At 42.7% G+C, this 20,958-nt stretch overlaps 1 protein-coding gene across 2 annotated transcripts; it reads right to left on the reverse strand.

The window, feature by feature from the left end:
• Positions 1-1,999: 1,999 nt before the first annotated feature.
• SRD5A3 (steroid 5 alpha-reductase 3) lies at positions 2,000-17,823 on the reverse strand. Of its 2 annotated transcripts, XM_040483284.1 has the most exons (5): positions 17,524-17,819; positions 10,117-10,259; positions 8,395-8,592; positions 4,549-4,683; positions 2,000-2,993 (listed from the first exon to the last, which is right to left on the reverse strand). In XM_040483284.1, the coding sequence occupies exons 1-5, from the start codon at positions 17,742-17,744 to the stop codon at positions 2,734-2,736; spliced, it is 957 nt and encodes a 318-aa protein (XP_040339218.1). In that variant the 5' UTR covers positions 17,745-17,819; the 3' UTR covers positions 2,000-2,733. The 2 variants fall into 2 exon arrangements, with proteins under 2 accessions (XP_040339218.1, XP_040339226.1); XM_040483292.1 differs by lacking the exon at positions 4,549-4,683 and having other exon boundaries at positions 17,524-17,823.
• Between the last annotated feature and the right edge of the window lie 3,135 nt (positions 17,824-20,958).

A 20,958-nucleotide genomic window follows, 5' to 3' on the forward strand; every position in this document is an offset into this window, starting at 1 on the left:
AGTAGCTCTTTATAATTAGTTTTTATGTGGCTAATTAAATTTTGCTTTCTGCGAAACCAATACCTGGCTTTCTAGATCACTGGTATTTGAGAAACATGATGATGTATGTGTCACGTGAATTAGTTGTGGATCACTGCCACCTCCACTGGGTCTCGTCCATTTATTGGAAACATCTTAGGTTAGACAAATATATGTAATTTATAAAAAAGTTAAATGATTTTTTCCCTGATAAGCAATGTGAAAGGGTGGGCTGAAATTGCTTAGATAGGTGTAAAAAATTTCTACTTGCTCATTCACTATTTTAAGAATTTCTTTAATATATTGGTTCATTTCGACACACGTTACTTACCAATGGTCCTTGAATTTTCAGGGAGTTCTACAAATATGTATAGTCTCCTTAAACTATCTGTTAAGTGCCATATAAAAATATCTCAAAAGTCTCCCTCTTTTTTGGTAGTAATTCTAGCAATAACCACTCACTGAATTAAAAATGTAATACGGAACACGGTTTTATGGACACAAAATGATCCACGCTCACTGATAACAAATGTTAGTACAGACGATGAGGTACGACTTGGAGACTTAAAAAGAGGCTACTTTCAGCACACTTTTCTAGTCACTAGTTAGTCCAGGGAATGCTGTCAGGAGGTGGTTCAGTATCATTTCCCCTAACTTAATAGGAACAGAGAATGGAAAGGTGAGGCTATTCAACTAAGGCGGCAGAAGGTCAGGAATCTCCACCCCCAACCTATTGCTTGGTTCTCCCCGGGAGGAATTTGCCAACTCTTTCTCTTTAGGCACACGGAATATATTCAACCAACACAAAGAGCAATGCAGACTGTGATCTAGCAAGCACAGCACAATTCTCAATCATTCTCCACGGTTAAGCTTTCGTCAGAGACCATGCTACTTTGTTCTGAACCCCTTGGAGAACATCACTGCTTCCTCTTTAGCCTTCACCTAGAAATGCAATGTTTGAGCAAGGGAGGGAGAGGGAAAGTAAAGAGTGGGAGGGGACAGTAGGGACAGTGGGCCTGAGACAGGGATACTGCAGACCGGGAAAGTCTTCTAACAGCCCGATATGGTTCTTCACAGGGCATACTCATTATTTTACTTAAATGTGCAATGAAATTCCAGAACATCATCCAAATTCCTAGACTAACCTAGGTATAAAATGGTATGCTACAGCAAAAAAACATTTTTTCCCCCAAGGAGTTCGCCATTAAAAATCCATGCCACTTGTGTGGAAATTAAGACCCAACTGCAATATGCTTTACATTTCCAGTGTAGAAAAAGTTTTGTTCCTGAGTCCTGGTCCTGAGGATGGCAAATCTAAATGATAAATGAAATAAATATGTCGCTTATTTGAGTAGACTCATTAGCTGACTGAAGTGGCATTTGATTGATGAGAGAGAAAATGCCACAGCAGAAATTATTGTAAAAACTTTAGCATGTGCTTTCATATGCATGTATTGAAAGTTCAGATTAGAAAGATCTCGGTTTAACAGCTTTGGTTTACTATTCTAGGGATGAGGGTGGGGAGGACATTCTTAAACTGTGCATTTGATTTCATGTCTGGTTAATGAGGTTCTTTCCCCCACAGCAAGGTACACATTAGTGCCAAACTTTAGTAGCTAGTAGACTAGGACACCTGCACGAAAGCAATCAAGTCAATACTTTGGTCACTAAGCCAGTAAATCTTATGTTGCACAAATGTGCAGTTTTTGCTGCAGCAAAACTGTGCTCAGGCTGTAGTATTAGCATTATTTTTCAATTGTTTTTCTTTTAAACCGCGCATTTATTTCCCTTTGGTTTAATCATGAGTATTTTTTAAAACATAAACTAGTGTAAACTTTATTCCTAAAAACTTCAGATTCATCTCATTAAAACAGTTAAACAGTTACTCAGCAAACAACGAATCCAGTTTGGATACCTACATATGAACATGGCTATAGCACTACGCAATCTGCAGCCAAGGTCAGTCCATGAATGGAGGCTCTTTACACATAAATATAAAAATATTTTATTTTCAGATGCTTTCACTTTTAAGGTACTTCCTTGAAAGGGATGTCAAAAAAGTATTAAATAAAAGAAGTTTCAAATTTTCTGTTAGGCTATGATTTGAGGGGGAGAGGAGTGGAAACCACTGTTGCTGGTTACATAACTGGAAATATTTGTGGCCACAGGTGAAAGTATAAACTATTTCCAACAAAGTCATTTTTCCCTGAATCTGTTGGTGTGAAATGATATACTGTTATTTTCAAAAGCTTTTCTGCTTTTATTGAAATGCAACAGTTACTGAGCACTTATTATATTGTTTATTATGGAGTTCAGTTCGTTTGTCCCTAATAAAACCAAAGCCACAGATGGTCTTCTCTCTTCCTTTGTGGATGTATGTGCATGTGTGAAGCTGTTTGTACATTCTTGGCTACTTTGCTTTTGAAGCACTTGGAGAAGCTCATCTACTTCTCAGCAGCTGGTTGGTTTTATAAAGCATCTCGGAAGGCAGACACGGCAGACACAGCACTCCCCAGTTTGCCAGAAGTTATTTCTTCTTTGAAGATTCATTTTCTTGAGGGGTATTGCTTTGCTCATTCAGTGAAGACTTTTGGGTGTATAAAGGAAACAGAGTTTCAAACAGTTCTGCAGAAATTGTACTTTGGTCCCTAGACATTGTTGTCCTCAGGAACTGAACCTGTCATCTGGTTTGCCTTCTTCGTGACTGGGGTTATGTTAAAACAGAAATGGTAGGAAAGCTTTCCTATGCTTTGGATAGGAGACAAATTTGCTTTTGTAGAATTTGTGACTGAGCAAAGCAGACAGGGCCTGGCTGAAGAAAACATATGTCACCACTAGCCACCAAGTTAAGTTGTGGAATCCAAAGGTGACAGCCATGGAAATGTAGATCATCAGCTCTGCTAAGTAGTTAGGGGAAGAAACGTATTCAAACCAGTCTCCGAAAGGGATTCGGTGGTTACAGTGAATGACCACTCCTGAAACAGAAACAGAAGACTTGCTGAACATATGAAGTTGTGGAAAGAAAGCTTACCACTTCAGTCCCCAGGCAATTTACAAAGACTCTTATTTTAAAAAGAGGATCACTGGGCACCTGGGTGGCTCAGTCGGTTCAGCAACCCACTTTGGCTCAGGTCATGATCTCGCAGTTTGTGGGTTTGAGCCCTGCATTGGGCTTGCTGCTGTCAGAACAGAGCCTGCTTCAGATTCTCTGTCCCCCTCTCTCTCTGCCCCTCCCCTGCTTGTGCTCTCTCTCTCTCTCAAAAATAAATAAACATTAAAAAAATGAAATGAGGGGCACCTGGGTGGCTCATCGGGTTGAGCGTCCGACTTCAGCTCGGGTCATGATCTCACGGTCTGTGAGTTCAGGCCCCGCATCGGGCTCTGTGCTGACAGCTCAGAGCCTGGAGCCTGTTTCGGATTCTGTGTCTCCCTCTCTCTCTGACCCTCCCCTGTTCATGCTCTCTGTCTCAAAAATAAATAAATGTTAAAAAAAAAATTAAAAAAAAAAATGAAATGAAATAACAAAGAGGATCACAGACCTGTGTGCGAACCCACTTCCCGTCACACTCCCATTGTCAACCTACTACGTATTAAAAAGTTGCACCCTTAGGTTGCACCATCAACTGAAAATAAGCACAAAGCAAACAAAGTCTGTTTCTCCACCAGACTTCCAAGCCAGTAATTAAGAGCTCAGACTGCAGTCAGAGTGCAGGAGTTCAAATCCTGACTCCACCACTTACATGTTGTGTAACTTTAGAAAAGTTGCTTACCATCTTTAGTTTCCTCATTTGTAAAGTGAGGATAAGACTCGAACCACCTCAAGAGAGCACCGTAAAGCTGTATGTAAAGCACTAAGAACAGGGCCCGGCACAGAATAAGCACTTGGTAAATGATGAATAGGATTATTCCATTTTTAGTACTTCAAAAGCCTATTATAAACTGTACCTGTGGTAAGTCAACACAAGCTAACTAAAAGTCAAGTTTTTTTGCTTTGACGGAATGATACTAACTCAGCAAAGTAACACTAGCACTCACATGCTGGTTAGGCACATATCGTCAGCGCAGGCCCCAAAATGTGGGCACAGCATAGAATCACAGAATATCAGGGCTAGATGGGACGGGGGAGATCTTCTGGCATAATGGTCTCATTTTACAAATGGGAAGATTAAGATTTTGACGAGGTGTCTTGCCAAAAATAAATATTTGATAGGGCCGCCTAGGTGGCTTAGTCAGTTAAGTGTCTGACTTTGGCTCACGTCATGATCTAATAGTTTGTGAGTTTGAGCCCCGTGTCGGGCTCTGTGCTGACAGCTCAGAGCCTGGAGCCTGCTTCACATTCGGTGTCTCCCTCTCTCTCTGCACCTCCTGCTGGCACGCTCTCTTTCTCTCTTAAAATAAAAAAAACATTAAAAAATGAATATTTGATAGATAAGTCATTAACTAGGGCAGGAAGGAAAAAAATAAAGGAACACAGACAACTAACTTCTGAGGGTTAAAATCCACACGCAGTGCCTCTAAAAGACATCTCACCTGCTTTATTTTTCCTGAGATTGCCGAGAATGACATGGCACTTGTACTGATGGACAGATGACCAGATAAACATCATCATTCCGAGGATATGGAACCACCGGGCTTGCATCAAGAGATTTTTCCCTATCACATAGACTACAGAAAAAAGAGTTACCTTATTGGCCAAAATGCAAAATTTCAGAGGCTCAGGGAATTAAACAATCATACAGTTAGAACACAATTATCCGATTGCTCTGTTCCTCATGACTAGAAAATTATCGTGATGTAATTTACCAAGGACAGAGGGGAGAAGAAAGGGGTATGCTTTCCAGCCCGGGGCAGCTTCAGTGGTCCCTGACAGAGAACTCCACATTGACACATTCTCCTGTTCCCTTTTCAAACGCTTCAAGCACAGAGGTCAGCTCTGCCTCCTACTCTTTTATTTTTTTTTAATTTATTTATTTTGAGAGAGACAGAGAGTGTGTGAGCTTGGGAGGCACAGACAGACAGGGAGAATCCCAAGCAGGCTCTATGCTGCCAGTGCAGAGCCCAAGGTGGGACTTGAACTCACAAACTGTGAGATCATGATCTGAGCCGAAGTCAAGAGCTGGACACCCAACCAACTGAGCCACCCAGGTGCCCAAACTCTTGGTGTCTCATACTCTTGTGTGGTAAGGCCACTGTGCATTTATATTTCTAAGCCTGGTTTTATGTCTTATTTCTTATAGTCTACCGTGAGAACACTTTCTAAAGGAATCCCACCCTGGGCTGCAGCCTTAAGCTATTCAGGGGAGACCCTGAATGCAGAACACAGACTTGACTGGCTCCAGCCAATGAAGAAAATCACTGGAAGTAAAGGCTCAGCATGGGGCTTCTCAAAAGACAAATGTAAACTGCAAGATGAAAAATCAAACAGTATCCCTCTAATCTCTGATTAGAGAGAACCACGTTAGAGGGATTTCGTTCAGAAGCAGAAACACTCAAAAGTATCATCTTCCTCTTTCTTCTCCAGCTACCAAGAAGACAGGAAGAATTCAGGTCTTCTGGGACTGGCATCAGAAAAGCAAATTAAGGACTTCCTTGTGATCAGCAGGAAGCAGGCAAGCTAGTTAGGAACCTGACTGAAGAAACAAAGCTGTCCATTGACTGCGGGGAAGAGCCTGAGGGTCTGGAGTCTGGAGAGAGCCCCTACAGAGTTGACTCAGGTAAGAGAACCAAGGATCGTACTATTCCATATGGGTACCTGAAGGCAGGGCTCAGCTGATGACAGCTGGGCTAATGAGAGTCCACCAATATCTACCTGTGTTAATTTCTTTTAAAAACTTGTCCCATATAAACAGTTTACTATAGACTCTTAACGTTTACTAGATTTAGCCATTTAACTAAAAGGTTATCTTTTCAGAAGTTAAAAATAAACAAAATGTGAAAAATAGTTTTAAATTCAGCTGTAAGAGCAAGTCACTCTAGGATTAAAAACTGAGGCAAGCGTTTGAGAGTTTACATCACTGCTAGAAGACCTGCTCTGAATCCGAGAAAGTACCTATGAGGAAAAAAGATTTCTAGGAGTACGTTGGAATTATAATGTGGGGAAGGGGAGTCAGGTGGAAGGCTGAGGCTCCAATCTGTGTAGTATTTAACTCTGTTTATTCATTAATTACTGACTGTCTACTGAGCCTGGCATCTCGCACAAGGCAGTGAATAAGTAAGGTAAAATCCCAGTCCTCATGAATCCACATTCTAGTGGCAAGAGGCAAACAGAAACAAGTAGACAAACCTATAATCAGACAGGTTCAGGTAGAGATGGCACTCTGGAGAAAATAAAATACAACGTATAATGGAGAGTGGTTGGAGGAAGACCCTCTAGAGTTTAAACATTTTTTTTTTTTAAGATTTCATTTTTAAGTAATCTCGATGTGGGGCTCAAACTCACAACCCTGAGATCAAGAGTTGCATGCTCCAACTGACTAAGCCAGCCAGCGCCCGACCCTCCAGACTTTGAAGACAAGGAGGTACGAAGGTGTGGGCAGCTTACAGACATTCTTTCCTTTCCCTTTCACAAAAATCCTCTGAAATCAGGATGTGTCCCTAATTACAGATGAAGGTTCTGAGGCTCAGAGTGGTTAAATAAGCCAGAATTCAGATTCAAGCCCCCCTGAGTCCTAAGCTCATGCTTATTCCCATCAGGCCTTGCAGCTGGCAAATGCCCCAGTGTGTTCCCTCTCAATGAATTCCTGAAACCAGTTCTCACCACATTGTCCCCAAAGCCTGTATATGACCTCTTGAAAGACAAGTAGGTGAAAAAGAAGACAGCTTCAGAAATGAGTGTTTGGAAAGTGATTTTTGTGGGTGTCTCAGCTGCCTTTTCTTTCTTTTCTACCACACAGGAGGGAGGGCAAAAACAGTGGTCCAGCCAGCAGATGAAACTCCAGAAGAGATATGTAATGCCAATGGAGGCTAACAGACTGAAAGCTAGTGGGTTAGCCACATGCTTCAGAAAGCTCCTTTGGGTGGAAATCCCAGTAATGTTCACCACAGATAATAGTTCAAACCTTGATATGGCCTGCACATGAAAGAAAGCCAACGCAGAAAGCTCAGGGGGGAAATGCTGATTTGATTAAGTTCAGTGGAATCAGATGGAGAGATGCTAGCTGAGCGGCTGGAGCCAATAAATAATTCATGAATTAAGAAAGATTGTTAATAAATTGTACTCTACAATCAGTCCTCAAGCCATAAAGGCCTTGGGTTATACCACAGCAGCACAGAGAGGATTTTCAAGGGGCTACTCTGATACTGAAATCAAACCTGAGGAGAAAGCTTACTGAGTATTCTAAATATCAGACTTTGGTCTCTATTTACAAGGATGGAAAGGGCAGCTTTACGGAACATGGAGAAGTGAACTCAGAACAGTCATGAATAGTCTGCCTTACAGTGTCCAGGCAGATGGATATACCAAGGGTCCAGGGTAAAGTTAGCCTCAGCACTAAAAACTAACTTCATTTACCCCAAATGACTTGAGTTCTATGTAGTAAGTATGCACTGTTTTTACCAAAATGATAGTCATAAATGTTTTATCTTCAGCCTCCCTTCCCCCACCAAAATATACTTTACTTCCTCCTCATAAACAAAGACCATGATTTTGCTTCTCTCTTCCTGGCTAGTGGGAGCTCGGAAGTGCTCAGACACAATTCTGATTTACCACAGTACGCTTTTGTCCTCTCCCCTCAAGCTGCCTCACTTGAAGAAAAGCTCTGTTATAACTGGAATCGTCCTAAGACCTAAATGACCTAAGCTTAAAATGGCTTTCTACTCCCTCTTCAAATCACAACTATTCTCCAGGAGCCCAGGCCACCCGTTCCTCCTCTGGTTTTCTGAGATTTAATCCTGTATCACCCTTCCCCTTCCACACGTGCACACCAGAGGGACTGAGGCTTTGGTGAGACAACATTCTCTGCTGACCCTTTCTCTTGTTCTTGGGTGTTCCCCTGCTTCCTGTCCGACTCCTGACCACACTCTCTCTTTCCTTCCAGACTAACTCCACATGAGTTCAGTGACTCCATTCCCACCAAGGGAGGCCCATGTCCCAATTCTTCACCCTTGCACCTCCTGAACACTTGGCACTTTAATATCTTTACAGGCATTAGTGCTTAGGTAAGTGTCTTTCAGGTTTCAGCAGTTTTGTAACAGTTAATGTATATACCCTTGGGCATGTTGACTTTTTCAAGCTACTAGTAGAGTCCAAACTCTTCATATGCAAAGTGAGTTGAGCAGGTCTACTTTCAAACTGCCCTAAAGCTTGGTGGGGCGCTTTGCCTCAAGAGTACCTCATATGCCCAGTGACTCAGCTAACAGACCCCAGGAACCACTCACCATTTCTGCCGTCCATTGGCACTTGGCTCAGCACAGTTAGGCCGATGAGGACGTAGTAGACGAGTCCAAAACAGTACTGCACAACGTGAATCACAGCATTGGAGAAGACACTGACATAGAAGCACTCGAAGAGCCTTCTCAGGCTGTGGAGCCACAGAAATACTAACACTAAGAATGCAGACAGCGCCAGCTCACTCCCTAGAATTCAGAATGCAACATGTTAGCATCTTTCTTTCCAGGACTAATCCAAAGTTGGATTGTTTCCTACTATTCAACACAGTATTAAGTAAGATTAGAGCTAGGAGAGGGCCCTAAAAATCATCTGGTCTACTATTTTTTTTTTTTAAGTCATGAGGAAGTGGGCCAAGCGAAGCTAAGGAATTTGGCTAGTGACAAATTCAGGTCTCTTGACTCTCCATCATGTGAAAGCCTTCTAGGTTACATGTATGTCACTGTGAAGGAGTCTGTGCACTCAGAACCTGAGGACTGTGGATCTCCAGTCCCTGGCACGACCAGCCAGATGAAGACAGTCCGGAAGAGTGCCCACATGACCTCTAACAATCCCAGCTGGTGGGATCCCTGAGTAAGGGGAGACAAGAGACCAAGGCACCTGGAGAGGCAGAAAAGGGGACAGGAACAGAGATGGGGGAATTATGCATTTCTTTCCAGATTAAAAAAAAAAAAAAGAAAATTATACCTTTAGCAGACTCTGACCCTTAAGATCTATCTTCTTACCTGCCTCTCACCCCTTTGTCAAAAGAACTGGGAAGAACTGGGTTTTCAAGTGGCATAACACCTAGACTTTTTAAAATGAAAGTCGTACGTGCACACACGCACACACAAAGGAAGAGATGAAGTTTTAATGGCCAATGTGGGATTTGCTGAGGTATCCTCTGCTCCCAAAGGGGATCTGCATAGGTCTTCCCTTCCAGTTGCCATCTTTTGCAATGAGTTCCTCTGGTTATACAGAAAAGGATTGTTCCTACCAAGCCACTGGTTTGGCTGCTGGAACAAAGGACAGAGGGAACGCGAGAACGATTTGTTTCTAATTCTGTCCCTCAGCCTCCTCCGCCTGACATTAACTGAAACCACCATATGGTTTTCACCTTCAATTCCTTTAAAAATCCTCCAATTTTTAAAATCGTTCTAGGTATCCTTATCAGAAGTAAAGTGAGGTGAATTTAAGGGCTCTTTTGTAATCATCTGGTCAAAAACTATTTACAGTCAATGTTATTATATAAGTAAAGCTTACAGTATAACAAACATTTTTTTAACTGGTGATCAAAAAGTAATTTCCTGTCATATTTCTGGGGTTCTGAGATATGATTTTGGTTCAGCGAAACAAATGATAAATGTTTTGAGGCAAACCCGAGGGATCCTAAGAACTTTTCCACTGAATTGTAAAGACTTTTGTATATATTAATCAGTAGTACTAAAAATATCAGAGGGAGAACGGTCTGTCCTACACACAGCACAGCCCTTGCTGGGAAGTCAGGGACGAAGAGCTAACTCTGGGGCTGCCATGATCTCAGTGAAGGATGGGGGGACACCCCCTTGGCCACCTGCCTATAAACCACTTACACTTTTTTTTTGCCCTCACCCTCCACTTCCCAGGCCCACAGAGAAGCCTGAGGGTGGCTGTGAAATACTGAGAACAGCTCCCTACAGGCAGGAAAGGCGGGGACAGGACGAAATGGTTGTAACTAGCCAGGGGAGTCATACCTTGGAACTGGGCAGCCCCGAGAATTCTGAGCAAACCATGCAGCCAGTATGGAAAAGGCACTCCCAGGAACAGAGACTGAGTAAGGTGCCAAAGCAGGAAGCCATTCCACAGCACTGAGATGACATAGAAGTGAGAAAAATACCTGCAAGGTTAAACCAGTTAGGCAATAATCAGAGTAGGTCCACTTTAAAGCATTATGCAGGAATACTATTTTTAGGTTCCCTAACCTCTTTCCCCCATTCCCAAGGTATAGTTTTGTTGTTTTTTTTAAATTTTTTTTTTCAACGTTTTTTATTTATTTTTGGGACAGAGAGAGACAGAGCATGAACGGGGGAGGGGCAGAGAGAGAGGGAGACACAGAATCGGAAACAGGCTCCAGGCTCTGGGCCATCAGCCCAGAGCCTGACGGGGGCTCGAACTCACGGAGCGCGAGATCGTGACCTGGCTGAAGTCGGACGCTTAACCGACTGCGCCACCCAGGTGCCCCTATAGTTTTGTTGTTTTAATAGAACCTGAATCCTGCAGGCATTCAGATTTTTTAAAAATCTCCTTTCAAATGATGGGACCGGTTAACTCATAGAACAAAGAGGCTTCCTGCGGTAAGAACATGATTGACCTCGTTAAACTTAGACAGATGGTCAATTAGCAATCTCTCTTATCTCTGGGTTAGGGGATGGCTCAAGTTCCAACACAGGGGGTGCCAGACCCCGGCAAAGAGAACCTAGATTGTGCCAACAGAAGCCAAACGTGAAAGGTTTCTAAATCCTGAGCAATGTTGCTGCAATAGCCATACAACTCTTATACAAGATTTGCAAAACCACAAGCTCTCAGAGCTGGCCAGAAATCTTAAAGGTCCTCTGATTCAGTGTTTTCCTAAATTTCCTAAATTGTGTTGACCTAACTTTTATACTAACATGACAGATATTAACTCATAAAACTAGGTATAGACTCCTGATGGTTACAGCTCTCCTAAAGTACAGTGCCTGTTTTGCAATCAATTGCAACTTCACAAACAAAATACAAATAAAACCAGGACCAATAAAAATTGAAATTAGCAATGTTACTTCAATGTGAAAGATGGTGTTGGTTTACTGAAACCATCTAAGGGCACAAAGGTCTAACCTTCTTTTGAGGTCCCTTGACCTATACTTCTATTTTTCTCTATTTAAATGAATTCAAAATATTTCTGACACTGAAAAGTGTCTTCCCTGGTCTTTAATGCATCACTTACATACTAAGCCCCCTCCTTCTGGTCTCATTAGCCTGTGACAAGGTAAATAAACCTGGAGTCACAGGATTAGATGGAATTCAGCAACTCTTCTTCCAGATGATCCAGAACATAGCCCCCCAGACTATGCCCACAACCCAGCCTGACACCGATCTAATCTGATCACTCCATAGCAACCCACTTAATTCTCCCAACTACTGTTACAAATTCTATCACCAAATCTGCCCTTGCTGAGCTATCCTGTTCTGATCTTCTATCCCAGTTCTGATCTTCTCTGGGCTCAAAAGCCTAGTTTCATCAAAAGTTCATCAGTGTCACTTCCAATACCCCACCCCCCACCCAGCCACTGGCTTTTGGTTGCCTTCCAGGGTCTCTAAGACATGCTTCCTAGAACTGAGTGCAGGTATGGTCTGAGCTACAAGAGCGGAGCAGAATGTCAGCAGAGCCCTGCTCTGCAGCCTTCCTCAGAATGGCTAGCTTCTGAAAAGCATCTTCTGGGCCAGCCACTCTACCTACTTCATTTTTCCACAGACATTTATTGAGAACTTAGAACGCTGCCAGGCAATGAATGTTCTAGGACCCAGGAACTCAGCAGGAAGCAAATACACTGGGTCCCTGCCTTGATTATCTTTCAGCATATGATCAACAAATGAACCTATAGATATCTAGCATAATCTTGGGGTAGGAGACAGAGAGGGTGCAGAGGGGAGGCCATTCTGCACAGGTGGTCAAGGATGGCCTCTCTGGAAGTGACATCTGGCTAGAATGAACAACCCCAGTGAACTTCTAGGGCAAAGAATTTTCTAGGCAGAGAAATGACAAACACAAAGGCCCTGAGGAACAATAAAGGACACCTGTGTGGAGAAGGATCGGTGGTGAGGTGGGAGAAGCATATGCTATAGGGTCTCATAAGGACATGGGCTTTTATTCAGGGTGATGGGAAGCCATTTGAGCAGAGTGACCTAAATAACTTATGTTTTAAAAATTTCTCTGGCTGATGGAAAAGTTCTGAAGACTAATAGTGGTGATGGCTGCACAACAATGAGCATGTATTTAAAATCACTGAACTGTACACCTGAAAAGGGCTAAAATGTTAAGTGTTTTGTCATGTCTATTTTAACACACACCCACACGCACACACATATACACACACAGGGCATGGCTTATTCTTTTTACTCTTTTTAAAGTTAAAAAAAAAAAATCCCTTTGGTAAGCAGGTGGAAACAATCCTGTAAAGTTTATATGGTTATCTTCATGTGGCGGATGAGTAAATGCAGGCTAAGATGTTAGGTTACTTATTCAAGGTCACACAGTAAGGGGCAGCATTTAGCTCCAGAAGCTCTGATGACTGGAGTTAAAATCACACCACTGCACTTCTAATTCGTGCAACCTAGACCTGCCTGAACTTGCTTTTAGGTCCCTATATCACATGTACCAATTTATACCAAGCCTGCAGTCAACCAATCACTCAAATGCGTTTATAATTGGTTTATGAGCTGCTAAGCCATATCTTGCTATGCCCTGCTTGTGCTGTGGTGTTTCTGATTCACAGGCAGACTGCTGTTCTTATTCCTGCATTTTGTACCTTCTATCTCCTGTTTTGCTTGCCTGATTACCCTCTATGAGAAACATCTTCTACTCGATAAATCTCGATTTTTATAAAGACGCAGCTTTAGCCTCAAATGATAGATCTAAAAACTCTACTCTTTGTTTTTAGACATTCTCCCTCTTTTTCCTCCCTTGGCAATTTGCTTAATTGTAGCACTGTTTTCCAAACCCTCGGGAACAGGGATAAGGTGATCCTTATGGACTCGGCACCAAGGAAGCACCCTTTTAACAACTATTTCAGTGCTTAATATAAGCCAGGGACTGCTCTAGGTTCTGGGATTACAGCAATGAACACAATAGATAATTCCAGTCCTCATGGCACTTACACTCACACACAAAAATAAATTTTATAGCATGCCAGCAGGTGATAACTGTCACTGAGAAAACTAAAGCCAGAAAGAAAAGAAGGACTATCTGGGATGGTAGAAATACTTTTCAACAGGGTAGATAAGGCACACCTCATTGAGAAGGTAACATTTGAGTAGAATTCTAGGAAGTGAGGACATAAACAGTATGACTGTGTGGGGAAAAAGTTTTCTAGGTATAGATAACAGGCACTGCAAAGGCCCTGAGGTAGAAAAGAGAGGCCCACAAAACTGGACTGGGACTACACGGGGCGGGGGGGGGGGGGGGGGTAACTACAGGACACAATGAGGTGGTAGGAACAAACTATATATGGCCTTGGGCTCTTCTTGTGAGTGAGTTAGAAGCCACTGGATGGTTTTGAGGGGGGAGGGGGGCAGGATCTAATAATACATATTTACTGATTGCTGGAACTGACCCAAAGCCCAATTAGGGGAGTTAATAGGGTTAACTAAGGAAGTGAACTAATGCTTAGTAAACATTGACAAGGTAATCTGTCAATCTGACAAGGTGACTGGCCCTGGGATAAGTGCTTTAATATCACCACCTATATGACAAGGGGGTGCTGTTATGCTAACATCTAATCCATATCCACTGTCTCTTGTCTGGACCATCATAACAGCCTCTTATTCAGTCTTCTCCACACAATGGCTAGTCGGTCACCCTTATCAAAACATGAATCACACAATGCCACGCCTGCTTCTCCATCCTAAAGCCATCAATGGCTTTCCATACACTCAGAATAAAATCTAATTTCCTCCCTGGCCCTGGTGAGCCAGCCCTGCCTCCTGCAATGAACTCGTCTCCTGCTCCAACGCTCCCTGACCATCCTCTCCAGTGTTGTCACTGCCACGGCCACCCAATTTTGCTCATGATCAAATAATCCTGCTGGATTTCCTCTGAAACACTTATTACCATCCGAAATTATCTCGCTTGTTTTGTAAGATTTGTTTACATATCTACCATATGTATCTATCTTACAAGAACTAAAAAGCTCCTGACGCAGAAGTACTCTATGAACACCAGTTAAATAAATGAATGAAAGAGAAGGTATCTTATCCAAAATTATTCTTGGAGTGAGCAGTTAAGTTAATCAATGAACCAATTAAACTTAAACCCTCTTTTTCTTAAAATTCATTCAAAACATAGTCATCAAGGACATTACTTGTCAGGCATTGTACCAGGGATATGGTAACAAAAAAGACAAATGTAAACTTATGGCAAGTTTACAGTCTAGAGGAGGGGTTCTTAACATTTTTCTTCCATGGACTCCTTTGGCAGTCTGGTAAAGGCTACTGGCTACTTCTCAAAATGTTGCTTCAATCACAAAATACATAGGGATTACCAAGGAAACCAATTATATTGAAATATAGGTAACACAACTACTAAAAAAAATTCGTGATAATAGTAACATATGTACTTTTTGTAATTAACGTATAAAATAACAATATCCAGTGATTCATTCTTATAGTGATGAAAATAATATTTTGAGATCTCAAAAATTGTGTGTGTGTATATATATATATATATATATGTACACATACATATAAACCCGTCACAATATTGCAAGTACTACTAATTCTACTGTGGTTTGTTGATTACATTCACCTTTAAGGAAATGCTAAATTTCAGCTAGAGGTTACTGAAATAAAGATGTAATTTTTTCTAATCCAAGTTTGCCTTGAATTTCTGCCCACAGGTCTCCTGGACCTCTGGCCAGGATTGCTGAACCCCAGGGGGAAAGTCTGGATGATTCTCTCTGCCTCCAGAACTCAATTCAACTGCAATGCTTTGACACCATTTTGAAATTTTAGAAGAAGTACTTCCATATACACTACACAAGTCAAGAGCACTGTGATTCATGTTGGAGTCACCTATTTATTCAGGCTTTCTGGGAAATCAATAATCTATGAACCAAAAGGAAAACGAGAAAAGCACCATCACTTTAGGGAAAAAAAACCCTATCCAACAGCAGTAATGGAATCAAACATGCCATGAACTGATTTAAGGTTTTATTCTGGCCTCCTTTGGAAAAAATAACCCCGAACAAAATTACCTAAGCACTATTTAAAAAAAAATTCTTTAACATATATTTATTTTTGAGAGACAGAGAGAGTCAGCAGGGGAGGGGCAGATAGAGACGGAGACACAGAATGTGAAGCAGGCTCCAGCCTTTGAGCTGTCAGCACAGAGCCCAATGCGGGGCTTGAACATGACTTGAGCCGAAGTCGGGTGCTTAACCAACTGAGCCACCCAGGCACCCTTCCTAAGCACTATTTTAGATGCAGAAATGTGATTTATAGCTGTCTCTTCCTTGGTGTAAAAATTACAGGTTTATTTTCACTTTTAAGAATATTTAAACTTTGCATAAGGAAATATATTTAAATAAAGTATCTAGACATATTTGTCTTTCCTTACTGGCCTGGACTTCAATACTAAAGAAATGCTGGTCTAACTTTAGAGAACAAAACATCATGGAGGTTCTACTCTAGAATTCTGGAAGAAGAAAAAGGTGTAAATTAAGGGAGAGATTACAAACCCAAAGAGTAGTAATGAACAAAGGAAAGGTACCAAGTTTGTTTCTTAGCTGTCATATGAGGACATGCTTGAGCACTAACAGCTAGGGTACAGAAGCCAGAGAAACAGGTGAGTGCAAGGAATGATTTGAAATGTGGTGTCCTTTACATCTAGGGACACTAATGTCTTTTTCAAAATTCACAGCACAAATTGTTAGAATTCACAGTAAGAAATAACGTTTTTCTTCACTTTATAACATTAAAAAAATGACAGCCTGGGAATGCCATTGCTAGTAAGTAGAAAAGAATGTACTGCAATCAAACTTGATTAAAAATAGGATGACGGCGGGGGGGGGGTGCCTTGGGTGGCTCAGTTCGTTGAGTGTGGGACTCCTGGTTTCGGCTCAGGTCATGATCTCATGCTGGTGAGATCTTTGCCCCTATTTCCACCTCCTGCTCTCTTTCTCAAAAAAAAAAAAAAAAAAAATAAAAATTTTAAATTTTGACTTAAAAAGAGCCCCTGATAAATACAAAGTTTGACTAATGTGTCCTAAATACTCCTACCTCTTCCCAGAACCTCATTCCCTTTACTCTTCCTCTAAATGACCTGGTTTTTCCTTCTCAGTGTTAACACCTGATGAATCCTTCTCCAAAAGACAAAAGTAGGGGATTATCCATGTTTCAGAAACCAAGTTACACTTAGTCCTATTGTTGTCTGTGGACCTGGGACACTGCCAATGAGAGGTTCAAATGATTAAACCAGGGGTTTTAATACGTTAGAAACCTTATCACGTTCCTCCGCATAACTTCCTTAATATCAACTTAAGATGCACCTTAAAGACAGAAAAGCCACTGCTATTTTCCGAAGCGTTTGGCTGGCTCTTCCCAGCTATGTTCTGAATTCAGAGTAAAAAAACCAAACAACACCCTCCCACCCGCCCAACAAATGCAAATTATAACAAGTCTTTACAATTTCTGAAAGAATTCTATGTAAGCCCTAACGATTTCATCTTTCTTGGTTATAAAATCGGTTGAAAGTCAAAGCTTCGGGATCGGGCTTGCCGAAAATGTGCACTCTTGGGCCACATTCTTCCCCAGGGGCACCCGCCAAGATGCCAGGTAGGAGGGTCGGTGCGGCCAAAGGAGGTGGCGCCCTTGTGGTGACCAGCGTCTGGCCCCTTGTCCTGACTTTGGGGGTCAGAGAGACAAACGGGGGAAACAGGCGTGAAGGGCTGGCCTGCCTTCGAGTCCACAAGAGAGTTCCGGTGACCTCAAGTTAGATTATAAACCCCTAGAGTGCAGGCGAGGGGGAGAAAGGAGAATTTGGGGCCAAAAGGATTTAACCTGCCGCCTGTGCACCTGGGGGCACAGCCAAAGACCAGGCCTACATCGGAAGCGCTGCCATTTCCTCCCAGGGAAAGACTCGTGCGGCTCCAAGCTCACATTGCCGAGCGGCTCACCATCTTTGCTGTCCACCGGCCCTGGGGGCATTCCGCCACCTTGGGCCACAACGCGGAGGCGGCAGTGCCTGGCAGCCCAGCCGGGGCAGCGCTGCGCCCGGCGTCAAGGCCTTCCTGGCCTGGTCAGCGCCGGCCCCGCGTCCGCCTCTGCTGCCCCCTGCCGGCTGCCCGAGCCGGGCGCTCCGGGCTCCCCGCGCCTCGGTATCCCGGGCTCAGCCGGGGCGCGGTTACCTCTTGGGGACATCAAAGACCCGGCAGGCGGCCGAGCGCGACGGCTCCTCACGCTTGGTTTTCCCATAGCGGATCAGGTCCTGGAAGAGCGCGCAGCCGGGGACCAGGCCGGCCGGCACGAGCTGCAGCACCAGGGTCAGCAGGAAAGCGGCGGTCAGCGCGAGCCACAGAGCGCGCAGCGGGTTCAGCGCCGAGAGCTCGACCCCCGCCCAGGGAGCCATAGCCCGAGCGCCGGGCTTCCCCGCTCCCAGGGCCCGAACCGCGCGCCCGCGCCCCAGCGGCCGCTCCCGCGCTGCGTGCCTGTCTCAGCTAGGCGGGACGTCGGTGACGCAGCGCGGGGCGGGGCCGTGCGCCCAGGACTCGGCCCTGGGGCGGGGTTACGCTGGCCCTCCTGAGTAGTCCTCAGTCCCTAATTGGACTTAAGTAAGCCCAAAGTATGATTCAACATCATTCAAAGAATTGCAAGCCTGCACTGCTGCATTATTTTCAATGAAAAATGGAAACAACCCTGAGTGTCCTAGTTTAGAATATTTAAATTATTGTACAATACACATTTGTAATAGCATGCAGACATTGCCATGCTCATTAGCATGCAGACTGTGGAAACACGGAATGCCAGGTTCTGATGACTGAAACTAGATTAAGTGATAAAAAGCTGACTGTAAAATACATAGCTGTGATTGCAAACAACCATACTAATACAAATGTGTGTATGTATTGATGAAGAAGGTAGGTCATACACGAAAACGAATAGTTGTATTAGGATGTTGGGAATGTGTATAATTTAAACCAGTAAAGTAGAAAATCATCAAGACGATTGCAAATAACCCAAAAGTGAAAGTGGTAAAAATTGTATTTAAAAAGCAGCATTCCTTTCCCTAGAGTTCCACTCCCTAGAGGTGGTTTTTAACTCTATGTAATGACAGTGCTATGAATTGACGCATTAAACATTTAAAATTTTGATTTGATCAATTTAAATCAGTAAATTCAATACATTTAAATATTGATTTTCAGTTACAATAAATCAAAGTTTAACTCTTTTAGGCAATTTTTAAATTAAGTTTATTTATTTATTTTGAGTGGGGAAGGGGCAGAGAGAAGGTGAGACAGAATCCCAAGCCTACTCCGTACCATCAGCGCAGATCACTAACCGTGAGATCATGATCTGAGCGGAGGTCAAGAGTTGGACGCTTGCCTTCGGCTCAGGTCATGATCTTGAGGCCTGTGAGTTTGAGCTCCACATTGGGCTCTGTGCTGACAGCTGAGAGTCTGGAGCCTGCTTTAGATTCTGTGTCTCCCTCTCTTTTTGCCCCTCCCCCACTCACGCTCGGTCTCTCTCAAAAATAAAAAAAACATTAAGAAGACAGAAAAGAGTCGGATGCTTAAACCACTGTGCCACCCAGGTGCCCCTCTTCAAGGCAATTTTTAAAAAGCCTTTAAAATGTCAATTTCCAAAAAAAAAAAAATTGTATGTCTATTATATGACAAGCACCATTTTGGACAGTGAGGTTTACCTGACAATGCTACTGCCTTTTTGGAGTTTACATTCTTTTTTTTTCTTTAAGTATGTATGTATGTATGTATTTATTTAGAGAAAGAGAGAGGGTGTGTGTTTATGTGTGCATGCCAGCATCGGAGGGAGAGAGAGAGAGAGAGAGAGACAGAGAATCCCAAGCAGGCTCCAAGCTGTCAGCACAGAGCTGGACCCAGGGCTTGATCACAAACCCTGAGATCATTATCTGAGCTGAAATCAAGAGTCAGTCACTTAACTGACAGAGCCACCTGGTTGCCCCAGGAGCTTACATTCTTGAGATTGGGTAGCAGGTGAAGGGTGAGTGAGGGGAGAGGTAGCTGGCTTATTACTCTTCGCCCAATGAGATACCCTACATGTGTGTTGAATAAACATCAGGGAAACTGGTGGTTAGGTTAATGTGACTTCAGCAGTCCAAAGGATTGTTAGAGTTTTATTTCTTTGTGTGAGAACTCATAAGCTTTTCCAGTGTGTTGAGGACCATGTGATAAAGGATGGTCAAATTGGCCTTCTAGCTGGCACAATGAGGCCTTTTTGTATGACTCAGGATCCCTTCTGTAGGAGTCATTCCTTCATTTTTCTTCGTTGTTCTTGGGTTAACCCCACACAAATGCAGCTTGCCTTTCTAAGACATTTTCCCAGACAAGCTACTTGCAGTGACCAAATTGCCTGGGTGAGGGAGGTTTTCTTGTAGTTATTTGACCTGGGGAAAGATTGCAAAACAAGATCAGTGTGTGTGTGTGTGTGTGTGTGTGTGTGTGTGTGTGTGTGTGTGTGTAATGAAATAGGAAAGATTGAGGCTAGAGGAAAAAGTTATCTCTCTTTTTTTGGTTCAGATTTTGATCAGAGTGCACAGCTCATATTCAGACAAACCCCCTGTAGAGGGCAGTGGCTGAACAGGAAGTTATAAGTCAAACACTACTGAGAGCATTTGTATATGTTTAAATCCTTCCTGGAGTGAATTATTTCAGAAGTGGAAAACCAGGCTAAAGTCTGTTAGAGATCATCACTAATAAGTATAAGTCAGTTTTCATCTTTCTTTGTTGAATTACCAGCACTATATGACCAACAAATCTCTGGCATTGCCTGTAGTAAATGGCAATGCCATTCTTCTAGTAGTTCAAGCAAAAAAACCTTGAACTAAACCTTGAGTCCTCTCTTTTTCTCACAGCCTAAATACAACCTGTCAGCAAATCCTGTTGGCTGTACCTTCAAAGTATGAAACCTAAATTCAATCAATTCAGTGAAACCTTTGGAGTCAGTGCTCTACTAAAGACCCTAGCCTGCTCTGTAAATAAGAAAAAGAAAGGAAAGTTCTAAGGACTGAAAAGTAAGAAACACACTATCATTATTTGAAGATAATCAGAAACTCCAATAGAGTCTACAGATAAGATATTAGAACTAATAGGAAAGTTTGGTAAGGTTGCTGGATACAAAAATCAATTTATAAATACTGATCATTTTATTTCCCAGCAGAAACAGAAATGTTTTTAAGATACAATTTTTTTTTAATTTTTTTTTTCAACGTTTATTTATTTTTGGGACAGAGAGAGACAGAGCATGAACGGGCGAGGGGCAGAGAGAGAGGGAGACACAGAATCGGAAACAGGCTCCAGGCTCTGAGCCATCAGCCCAGAGCCTGATGCGGGGCTCGAACTCACAGACCGTGAGATCGTGACCTGGTTGAAGTCGGACGCTTAACCGACTGCGCCACCCAGGCGCCCCTTAAGATACAATTTTCAATGGCATAACATATTTCATGTTTAGGACTAAATTTCATAAAAGATATGTAAGTCTTTTTCAAAGAAAATAATAAAGTCATACTGGCATTACAAAAAGATATATCTAAAAGGAGAGCTATAATAAGCTCACAGATTGGTTAGGATGACAATTGTCCCCAAATG

The sequence above is a fragment of the Herpailurus yagouaroundi genome, unplaced genomic scaffold (assembly GCF_014898765.1).
Source record: "Herpailurus yagouaroundi ecotype Mexico unplaced genomic scaffold, PumYag 28, whole genome shotgun sequence".
Classification (NCBI taxonomy): domain Eukaryota; kingdom Metazoa; phylum Chordata; class Mammalia; order Carnivora; family Felidae; genus Herpailurus; species Herpailurus yagouaroundi.

Bases quoted from the DNA above. Each gene is read 5' to 3' on its own strand.
- SRD5A3 (XM_040483284.1), bottom strand. From the start codon at position 17,744: ATGGCTCCCTGGGCGGGGGTCGAGCTCTCGGCGCTGAACCCGCTGCGC. The intron at 4,684-8,394 runs GTGAGTGGTTCC...TTTTTTCTGTAG, and splicing joins GCCAATGGACGGCAGAAATG to TCTATGTGATAGGGAAAAAT. The intron at 2,994-4,548 runs GTGAGATGTCTT...TTTCTGTTTCAG, and splicing joins TCTCAGGAAAAATAAAGCAG to GAGTGGTCATTCACTGTAAC.